At 35.5% G+C, this 12213-nt stretch overlaps 1 protein-coding gene across 3 annotated transcripts in view; it reads left to right on the top strand.

Moving 5' to 3' along the window:
- LOC123774864 (UPF0696 protein C11orf68 homolog) overlaps positions 1-11703 on the top strand; it is a 113678-nt gene extending 101975 nt beyond the window's left edge. For all 3 annotated transcript variants that reach the window (XM_045769530.2, XM_069316577.1, XM_069316576.1), the window contains exon 3: positions 10730-11703. In XM_045769530.2, the coding sequence (XP_045625486.2) occupies positions 10730-11252 (523 nt within the window). In that variant the 3' untranslated portion in view covers positions 11253-11703. The remainder of the gene's footprint in view (positions 1-10729) is intronic.
- Positions 11704-12213: the final 510 nt, after the last annotated feature.

Here is a 12213-nt window from a genome sequence, read left to right as displayed (position 1 = left end):
AATAAGAGCATCAGAGTTACGGGGCGTTAGGTAACGGGGCTCTCTTTCAGCTGGGCATCCAGCTGTGGTGAGGCTCCTCTTGATGATGTCGTTAACTTCACTGTGCCTCGAGTGCCATCCCCCTGTGCTTTGGCAGAGTAGGCCATGGTGACCGTACCTGTCAGCCACCACCTCGCCGCAAATACACCTATATCTGGTGTGGATTGGGGCAGCAAGGCGGAGGGCCACAGCAATTCGGAGGGCGTGTGGTGTGAGACGCGTGCCAGTTGCCGACATTGGGGTTGCTAACAGGAAATCCCCTGCATGTGGTGCTGCTACTGCTGTGAGGCGAGCAATGTCGTGTTGTGTTGTTGCAGCACCCAGGCACTCTGCAGCAACTTGGTCTACAATGGGACCATCCCAGCTGGATTGCTTGTGGGATTTTGGGGATGGTGGTTGAGGTGATTGGTCTGCACGAGAGGCCCACTCTGTGGCACAGCGTGTAAAATTGGGATCATGTACACCTGCCAGCTGATGTAAGTGGGCAGGTAGAATTTCCTTCACAAGGTCGTCGGATGCTGATAAGGAGGACAGGAAGGCTGGAACAGCGATTTGCGTTGCTGTTCGAACTCCGAGGCCCCCAAGTCTTACGGGAAGAGAGGCTTGTTTCCACTGTAGGTCATCGAGAGGTTAAGGGCTTTTTCTAGCATTGATTTCAGTAACCGGTCATACTCACTTAGTTTTTGGCTACTGTAAGATGGTGAACACCTCAGAAAGTAGGTTAACCTGGGGAGGGACAGACATCTGGTGATGAGGTAGAGTGCATCATGAGCATCAATATCCTCAATCCTCCCATCCATCCTCTTAAGGTCGGCGATTTTCTTATCAAGGACCTCATCGATGGCTTTCAACCCCAGGGGAGCTCCTAGGAGTGTGCTGTCTTCAGGTTTAGTTTTATGGATATTTGGCAGAAGACCCTCTATTCTCTCTACGATGCCCTGGTTGGAACATATTATTTCACATTTAGAAGGGTTCAGGGTGAGGCCTAAAACTGCACCTTGCTCCTGGATTTTTCTGATGTCCTCCAGGAGGGAGTCTTGGGAACCAGCTAGGGTACCATCATCCAAGAACCAGATGTTAAGCTCGCTGGACAGGACCTCTGTGACTTGTTTGATGACTAAGCAGAAAAGGAGAGGAGCGAGGGGGTCACCCTGTTGGACGCCTTCTCGCGAGTCAATTTCATGTTCGCCAAAAAGTAGCTTAAGATCCATACTGGAGCATGAATGTACAAAAGGGTAGAGGGAAGGGAAATGACTATGAACCGCACGGAGTACAGCATCCCTCCGCACCAAATTGAAGGCATTTTTGAAATCTAGCTTGATAAGGGCCTTTTCGTCGGTGATGTTGGCGATGAAGGCTCGAGCTGCATGGGCTGCCGCCTCACACCCTTGTGGATATATATATATATATATATATATATATATATATATATATATATATATATATATATATATATATATATATATTTTTTTTTAAATATGGAAGGGTGTACCACCTCTAGCTGGAAGAAGGGGGACCCATAGCCTCGGAGGAAACCACGCGTAACGCATTAGAGGGAATGTTTAGATCCCCTCCAATACAGTTTCTGTGTGCTTTTCTCCTACCACCCCCTTCCTTTTTTATTTTTTGTGCTTTATTATGCATTTGATGGTTACAAGATATACATGGGTTGATACAAAAATAATAATGCAAAAAGGTGCTTAAAGGTTATGGATCTCTTGAAAAACACAACAATGGGAAACATTGATGAATGTCACAGACGGGTTCGATCATTGTTGCAAGTCAAACACTTCTTCGAATTCCTCTGAAGTTGGACTAGTGCCCAAGACGCAACAGGCATTTCCCCTCTGAATCGCAACACTGAGGCGCTGGAACAAGAAACTTTTTGCTCTCTGGTCTTTTGTAGCGATGATCAATTTGTCCCCCAATTCCTTCAGGAACTTCAATGCACATTTTCCTCACGAACCGAGGGTCTCCGAGCCGATCGGAACAAAGCTGTAGCAGTGTGCTAGACCTCTGTATTTAATAATTTTCTGCGATTCCCTGAAAGAAGCAGCACCACCGCTTTCACGTGTGCTGTAGTATAGGTAGGTACTGGCCAGTGTGGCAGCGCACGTGTAGTCCCATACCACTGGCTTACCATCCTTCCAAGGTAGCAAGGTGACCCCATCAGGGCGCTTCTGAGGGTCGTTAGGTCTGGATAAGTGTGGTTTTCTTTGTGCCGGGCAGTGGGCTGTGGCGAGGCTCCTCTTGATGATGTCGTTGACTTCTTCATGTCTTGCAATTTTACCCTGTGATTTACGACATACCAGACCATGACGACCATATTGGTCTGCCATCGCAGTTCCGCAGATGCACCTATGTTCGATGAGGATGGGGGCGGCAAGGCGAAGGGCAACTCCAATGCGGAGAGCGTCATGACTGAGGCGAGTTCCCAGGGCTGCATTGGGCACAGCAAATAAATAATCCCCGGCGTGGGGTGCTGTTACCGCTAGGAGGCGGGCTTTGTTTTCAGCATCAGCGTTGTCAATCATTGCTGTGACAGTCTTTTCCATTATGGGGCTATCCCAGTGGGCCTGCTTGTGGTCTTTTGGGACTTGTGGTCGGGGTTGAGGGTGTGCAATGGTGTCCCATTGTCTGGCTGCTTCGATGAACGTTTGATCATGAGTTCCCGCTGTCTCTCTCATACGCTCTGGTAGGATCTGCCCTACCAATTCGTTGGCTATATATATATATATATATATATATATATATATATATATATATATATATATATATATATATATATATATATATATATATATATATATATATATGTATATATATATATATATATATATATATATATATATATATATATATATATATATATATGTATATATATCTATATATATATATATATATATATATATATATATATATCTATATATATATATATGTCGTACCTAGTAGCCAGAACTCACTTCTCAGCCTACTATGCAAGGCCCGATTTGCCTAATAAGCCAAGTTTTCATGAATTAATTGTTTTTCGACTACCTAACCTACCTAACCTAACCTAACCTAACTTTCTCTTCTACCTAACCTAACCTAACCTATAAAGATAGGTTAGGTTAGGTTAGGTAGGGTTGGTTAGGTTCGGTCATATATCTACGTTAATTTTAACTCCAATAAAAAAACATTGACCTCATACATAATGAAATGGGTAGCTTTATCATTTCATAAGAAAAAAATTATAGAAAATATATTAATTCAGAAAAACTTGGCTTATTAGGCAAATTTGGCCTTGCATAGTAGGCTGAGAAGTGCGTTCTGGCTACTAGGTACGACATATATATATATATATATATATATATATATATATATATATATATATATATATATATATATATATGTCGTACCTAGTAGCCAGAACTCACTTTTTGGCGTACTATTCAAGGCCCGATTTGCCTAATAAGCCAAGTTTTCCTGAATTAATATATTTTTTCTAATTTTTTTCTTATGAAATGATAAAGCTACCCATTTCATTATGTATGAGGTCAATTTCTTTTTATTGAAGTTAAAATTAACGTAGATATATGACCGAACCTAACCAACCCTACCTAACCTAACCTAACCTATCTTTATAGGTTAGGTTAGGATAGGTAGCCGAAAAAGTTAGGTTAGGTTAGGTAGGTTAGGTAGTCGAAAAACAATTAATTCATGAAAACTTGGCTTATTAGGCAAATCGGGCCTTGCATAGTAGGCTGAGAAGTGCGTTCTGGCTACTAGGTACGACATATATATATATATATATATATATATATATATATATATATATATATATATATATATATATATATATATGTCGTACCTAATAGCCAGAACGCACTTCTCAGCCTACTATTCAAGGCCCGATTTGCCTAATAAGCCAAGTTTTCATGAATTAATATTTTTTCGTCTACCTAACCTACCTAACCTAACCTAACCTAGCTTTTTTTGGCTACCTAACCTAACCTTACCTATAAATATAGGTTAGGTTAGGTTAGGTAGGGTTGGTTAGGTTCGGTCATATATCTACGTTAATTTTAACTCAAATAAAAAAAAATTGACCTCATACATAGAGAAAAGGGTTGCTTTATCATTTCATAAGAAAATAATTATAGTAAATATATTAATTCAGGAAAACTAGGCTTATTAGGCAAATCGGGCCTTGAATAGTAGGCTGAGAAGTGAGTTCTGGCTACTAGGTACGACATATATATATTTATGTATATATATATATATCTATATATATATATATGTCGTACCTAGTAGCTAGAATGCACTTCTCAGCCTACTATGCAAGGCCCATTTTGCCTAATAAGCCAAGTTTTCCTGTATTAATATATTTTCTCTAATTTTTTTTCTTATGAAATGATAAAGCTACCCATTTCACTACGTATGAGGTCAATTTTTTTTTATTGGAGTTAAAATTAACGTAGATATATGACCAAATCTAACCAACCCTACCTAACCTAACCTAACCTATCTTCATAGGTTAGGTTAGGTTGCCGAAAAAGTTAGGTTAGGTTAGGTTAGGTAGGTTAGGTAGTCGAAAACCATTTAATTCATGAAAACTTGGCTTATTAGGCAAATCCGGCCTTGCATAGTAGGCCGAGAAGTGCGTTCTGGCTACTAGGTACGACATATATATATATATATATATATATATATATATATATATATATATATATATATATATATATATGTCGTACCTAGTAGCCATAACGCACTTTTATGCCTACTATGCAAGGCCCGATTTGCCTAATAAGCCAAGTTTTCCTGAATTAATATATTTTCTCTATTTTTTTTCTTATGAAATGATAAAGCTACCCATTTCATTATGTATGAGGTCAATTTTTTTTTTATTGGAGTTAAAATTAATGTAGATATATGACCAAACCTAGCCAACCCTACCTAACCTAACCTAACCTATCTTTAGAGGTTAGGTTAGGTGAGGTAGCCGAAAAAGTTAGGTTAGGTTAGGTTAGGTAGGTTAGGTTGTCGAAAAACAATTAATTCAGGAAAACTTGGCTTATTAGGCAAACCGGGCCTTGCATAGTAGGCATAAAAGTGCGTTCTGGCTACTAGGTACGACATATATATATATATATATATATATATATATATATATATATATATATATATATGTCGTACCTAATAGCCAGAACGCACTTCTCAGCCTACTATTCAAGGCCCGATTTGCCTAATAAGCCAAGTTTTCATGAATTAATGTTTTTTCGTCTACCTAACCTACCTAACCTAACCTAACCTAGCTTTTTTTGGCTACCTAACCTAACCTTACCTATAAATATAGGTTAGGTTAGGTTAGGTAGGGTTGGTTAGGTTCGGTCATATATCTACGTTAATTTTAACTCCAATAAAAAAAAATTGACCTCATACATAGAGAAAAGGGTTGCTTTATCATTTCATAAGAAAAAAATTATAGTAAATATATTAATTCAGGAAAACTTGGCTTATTAGGCAAATCGGGCCTTGAATAGTAGGCTGAGAAGTGAGTTCTGGCTACTAGGTACGACATATATATATATATATATATATATATATATATATATATATATATATATGTCGTACCTAGTAGCCAGAACTCACTTCTCAGCCTACTATTCAAGGCCCGATTTGCCTAATAAGCCAAGTTTTCCTGAATTAATATATTTACTATAATTTTTTTCTTATGAAATGATAAAGCAACCCTTTTCTCTATGTATGAGGTCAATTTTTTTTTATTGGAGTTAAAATTAACGTCGATATATGACCGAACCTAACCAACCCTACCTAACCTAACCTAACCTATATTTATAGGTAAGGTTAGGTTAGGTAGCCAAAAAAAGCTAGGTTAGGTTAGGTTAGGTAGGTTAGGTAGACGAAAAAACATTAATTCATGAAAACTTGGCTTATTAGGCAAATCGGGCCTTGAATAGTAGGCTGAGAAGTGCGTTCTGGCTATTAGGTACGACATATATATATATATATATATATATATATATATATATATATATATATATATATATATATATATATATATATATATATATATATATATATATATATATATATGTCGTACCTAGTAGCCAGAACGCACTTCTCAGCCTACTATGCAAGGCCCAATTTGCCTAATAAGCTAAGTTTTTATGAATTCATTGTTTTTCGACTACCTAACCTACCTAACCTAACCTAACCTAACTTTTTCTGCTACCTAACCTAACCTAACCTATAAAGATAGGTTAGGTTAGGTTAGGTAGGGTTGGTTAGGTTCGGTCATATATCTACGTTAATTTTAACTCCAATAAAAAAAATTGGCCTCATATATAATGAAATGGGTAGCTTTATCATTTCATAAGAAAAAAATTAGAGAAAATATATTAATTCATCAAAACTTGGCTTATTAGGCAAATCGGGCCTTGCATAGTAGGCTGAGATGTGCGTTCTGGCTACTAGGTACGACATATATATATATATATATATATATATATATATATATATATATATATATATATATATATATATATATGTCGTACCTAGTAGCCAGAACGCACTTCTCAGCCTACTATGCAAGGCCCGATTTGCCTAAGAAGCCAAGTTTTCATGAATTAATTGTTTTTCGACTACCTAACCTACCTAACCTAACCTAACCTAAGTTTTTCGGTTACCTAACCTAACCTAACCTATAAAGATAGGTTAGTTTAGGTTAGGTAGGGTTGGTTAGGTTCGGTCATCTATTTTCGTTAATTTTAACTCCAATAAAAAAAATTGACCTCGTACATAATGAAATGGGTAGCTTTATCATTTCATAAGAAAAAAATTAGAGAAAATTGATTAATTCAGGAAAACTTTGCCTATTAGGCAAATCAGGCCTTGCATAGAGGGCCAAAAAGCACGTTCTGGCTACTAGGTACGACATATATATATATATATATATATATATATATATATATATATATATATATATATATATATATATATATATATATATATATATATATATATATATATATATATATATATATATATATATATATATATATATATATATATATATATATATATATATATATATATATATATATATATATATATATATATATATTTTATTAAATATGACCGAAAAAGTAAGATTAATAATTCTAACACGAATTTTCTCAATCTTTCGTACATTATGCTTCACTGTTGGAGGTAAATCAAAAATCACTTCTCCAAAATTCATTTTTATTTCTAGTCTGACGCGACACGGGCGCGTTTCGTAAAACTTATTACATTTTCAAAGACTTCACAAATACACAACTGATTAGAACTTACATTTCCCTGATTTTATATCTACTTTTGAGTGAGGTGGGAAGGGTGATGTGGCATTACATTTGAGTGAGGTGGGAAGGATGATGTGGCATTAGAGGATATTAATAGGGTATTAAAAGTATCAACACAAGACAGAACACGAAACAATGGATATTGAATAGAAGTGTTTGTAGAAAGCCTATTGGTCCATATTTCTTGATGCTTCTATATTGGAGCGGAGTCTTGAGGTGGGTAGAATATAGTTGTGCAATAATTGGCTGTTGATTGCTGGTGTTGACTTCTTGATGTGTAGTGCCTCGCAAACGACAAGCCGCCTGCTATCGCTGTATCTATCGATGATTTCTGTGTTGTTTACTAGGATTTCTCTGGCGATGGTTTGGTTATGGGAAGAGATTATATGTTCCTTAATGGAGCCCTGTTGTTTATGCATCGTTAAACGCCTAGAAAGAGATGTTGTTGTCTTGCCTATATACTGGGTTTTTTGGAGCTTACAGTCCCCAAGTGGGCATTTGAAGGCATAGACGACGTTAGTCTCTTTTAAAGCGTTCTGTTTCGTGTCTGGAGAGTTTCTCATGAGTAGGCTGGCCGTTTTTCTGGTTTTATAGTAAATCGTCAGTTGTATCCTCTGATTTTTGTCTGTAGGGATAACGTTTCTATTAACAATATCTTTCAGGACCCTTTCCTCTGTTTTATGAGCTGTGGAAAAGAAGTTCCTGTAAAATAGTCTAATAGGGGGTATAGGTGTTGTGTTAGTTGTCTCTTCAGAGGCAACTGAAGAGACAACTTGTCCTCTGAAGAGACAACTAACACAACACCTATACCCCCTATTAGACTATTTTACAGGAACTTCTTTTCCACAGCTCATAAAACAGAGGAAAGGGTCCTGAAAGATATTGTTAATAGAAACGTTATCCCTACAGACAAAAAATCAGAGGATACAACTGACGATTTACTATAAAACCAGAAAAACGGCCAGCCTACTCATGAGAAACTCTCCAGACACGAAACAGAACGCTTTAAAAGAGACTAACGTCGTCTATGCCTTCAAATGCCCACTTGGGGACTGTAAGCTCCAAAAAACCCAGTATATAGGCAAGACAACAACATCTCTTTCAAGGCGTTTAACGATGCATAAACAACAGGGCTCCATTAAGGAACATATAATCTCTTCCCATAACCAAACCATCGCCAGAGAAATCCTAGTAAACAACACAGAAATCATCGATAGATACAGCGATAGCAGGCGGCTCGACGTTTGCGAGGCACTACACATCAAGAAGTCAACACCAGCAATCAACAGCCAATTATTGCACAACTATATTCTACCCACCTCAAGACTCCGCTCCAATATAGAAGCATCAAGAAATATGGACCAATAGGCTTTCTACAAACACTTCTATTCAATATCCATTGTTTCGTGTTCTGTCTTGTGTTGATACTTTTAATACCCTATTAATATCCTCTAATGCCACATCATCCTTCCCACCTTACTCAAATGTAATGCCACATCACCCTTCCCACCTCACTCAAATGTAGATATAAAATCAGGGAAACGCAAGTTCTAATCAGTTGTGTATTTGTGAAGTCTTTGAAAATGTAATAAGTTTTACGAAACGCGCCCGTGTCGCGTCAGACTAGAAATAAAAATGAATTTTGGAGAAGTGATTTTTGATTTACCTCCAACAGTGAAGCATAATGTACGAAAGATTGAGAAAATTCGTGATAGAATTATTAATCTTACTTTTTCGGTCATATTTAATAAAATATGTCTACAGGAAAGACTGCTACCAAAATATACTAATATATATATATATATATATATATATATATATATATATATATATATATATATATATATATATATATATATATATATATATATATATATATATATATATATATATATATATATATATATATATATATATATATATATATATATATATATATATATATATATATATATATATATATATATATATATATATATATATATATATATATATATATATATATATATATATATATATATATATATATATATATATATATATATATATATATATATATATTTGTAGTCTCCGTGGTGTAGTGGTAAGACACTCGCCTGGCGTTCCGCGAGCGCTATGTCATGGGTTCGTATCCTTGCCGGGGAGGATTTACTGGGCGCAATTCCTTAACTGTAGCCTCTGTTTAACGCAACAGTAAAATGTGTACTTGGATGAAAAAACGATTCTTCCCGGCGGGGATCGTATTCCAGGGACCTGCCCGAAACGCTACGCGTACTAGTGGCTGTACAAGAATGTAACAACTCTTGTATATATCTAAAAAAAAAAAAAAAAAAAAAAATATATATATATATATATATATATATATATATATATATATGGCCACATGACACTGCCAGACTGCTGTTGGTGTATCTTTCGATTATTTTGCTGTTGTTTGTGAGTATATCTTTGATGATGGTCTGGTTAAGTATAGAGATTGTATGTTTTTTTTTATAGGTCCTTGCTGCTCGTGCATTGCTAGGTTTTTTGAAAGGGATGTTGCTCTCTTGCCTATATATTAAATTCGTTGAGGCTGACAGTCCCTAAGTGAGCATTTGGAGGAATCGAAGACATTTGTCTCTTTCAAGGGTTTTTTTCTGGTGTTAGGAGAGTTCTTCATAAGCAAGGTGGCAATCTTCTTGCTCTTATAATAAATTATTAATTCAGTCTTTTGGTTGGTGTCAGTAGGCGTCACATTTCTGTCAGTAATGTTTTTTTTAGGACCCTCTTCAATTTTGTGAGCGTAGAAGTTTCTTTAAAATATTTTAATAGTGTGGACCGATGATGTACTGTTGTCTGTTGTATCTGAAGGTGTATATCGGCGCACCTTCCTTTTGATGTTTTTCTCGACACATCCATTAAATTATCCATTATCGATAGAACCTGCCTTACAGAGTTCCTCGTCAACTTGATTCCAACTGTAGTTGTGTGTGAGGGCGCGGTTGACATAGACATTGAAAATATTCTATGTGAATCTAGTACGGCACTCACTTTTAGCATTGAGGTACATTCCCATGTTAGCTACCTTAGTGTACAAGAATGTAACAACTCTTGTATATATCTAAAAAAAAAAAACTGCAGTGTTAAAGCCACCATTTCTCTCCGAGACTATTACATCTAGAAAAGGTAGTTTCCTCTATTCTCAATCTCGTAAGTGAACCTTAGCACTGAATTTCGTTCGAATGCATTTTTAAACTTTAAAAGTTTACTAAACAATTCACAAGTCCCAAAATATTTACACAGAAACAAATATTTGTTTAAATGATGCATAGAAATATGCATCTAACTGCATGATTTTTAATTTCCAGAGCTGATGGTGTTGGTTGGCTTTGTGTCCGCGGCTACAATGTTGACGACTCAGAAATACCTGAAGCAGAAGTGGACGAGCTGTTGGTCGCTTGGGAAGACCTGAAGGAGTCTGGAAAACCAATTGACTTACCGACCATTCGTGAGCTAGCTAAAAAGTACCATGTTACAAGCGGTAAATGGCTCCTGCATGTGGACACAGGTGTAAAAGGAGATCATTTTTGGAAATTGGTAACGAGGGGAATTGTTGATGGTCAACTTCCATCTAATTTCGCGAAAATCAGTCCTAATAAGGGTTCAAACTATGTAATATGTATTTACAATGAAGATTTCACAAACGAAGAGCAAGTGTGCAACCTGGAAAAAGGCCTTCGCAGCATTGGCATAAAATCCCTGCTCCTCTATAAGCCCGATGTATACACACACATAGGAATATATAAAAAAAACAAATGGAAACTCCGTCCAACCATATACAAGAGTGATTACAAGATCACTACCAATCAGTCTAAAATAACTACCACTTAAAATGTTCCTCAATCTCTTTATTTCTGAGTTAAAGGGTTAAATTCCTGTGATGAATTTGCTTGTTTGTTTGGTTATATTGTTTCAATATTTTGACATAAATGTTGATGTTTTCTTATGTAGGTAATTGTCTGCATAAATGCTTACTAAAAACGTATGCTGTTTATACCACATTCAGTTTTAATATGGATAACTTTTTTTATTAATTTGACAGCGAAATATCATGTTGATTAAGCAAATAGGGTATTGTTATATTATTGATTTATATATAAACAATACGTAATTCAAATATATTTGTTTTGCTGTTTCTAACTGTTCCATGAGATTTAATATTACTTATATGGGATTTATTACCTACAAACTTTCCAAGTGGCTCACAAACATTTTGTCACTTATTTTAGGATATATTAATAATTTAGCTTTTGTAGTATACTACTAAATATCTTGTGGATAACATTCTTTATCTTTCTCACAAATTGATTAATCATGAATTACCTCTGTTTTCTGATATCATTGTCAATATTGCAACAATTTGTATAATATAATTTATTTATTTATTTATTTATTTATTTATTTATTTATTTATTTATTTATTTATTTATTATTTTATTTATTTATTTATTTATTTAGTTATTTATTTATTTATATACAAGAAGGTACATTGGGTTAGAGAGAATACATAGCATAGTATTTACAATCTTGTAAAGCCACTAGTACGCGCAGCGTTTCGGGCAGGGCCTTAATCTAACAGATAATTTTAAATAGGTAAATTCTAGCAGAATTAATAAAATGATAGCGGATACATTGCAAGAAAACAAATGAGATGAGAGAGAATAGTAAGTATATTAAAGCACATTGGTATATTAAAGCTCTGGTTGATTACATTGACAACTTGATTGGTAATTTAAACAAGATTAACAGACACCGTTCAGCAGATTGATAGCACATATAAGAAGACAGTAAT

This window comes from Procambarus clarkii, chromosome 84 (genome assembly GCF_040958095.1).
Source record: "Procambarus clarkii isolate CNS0578487 chromosome 84, FALCON_Pclarkii_2.0, whole genome shotgun sequence".
NCBI lineage: Eukaryota > Metazoa > Arthropoda > Malacostraca > Decapoda > Cambaridae > Procambarus > Procambarus clarkii.
This window is presented reverse-complemented; position numbering and strand designations above follow the sequence as displayed.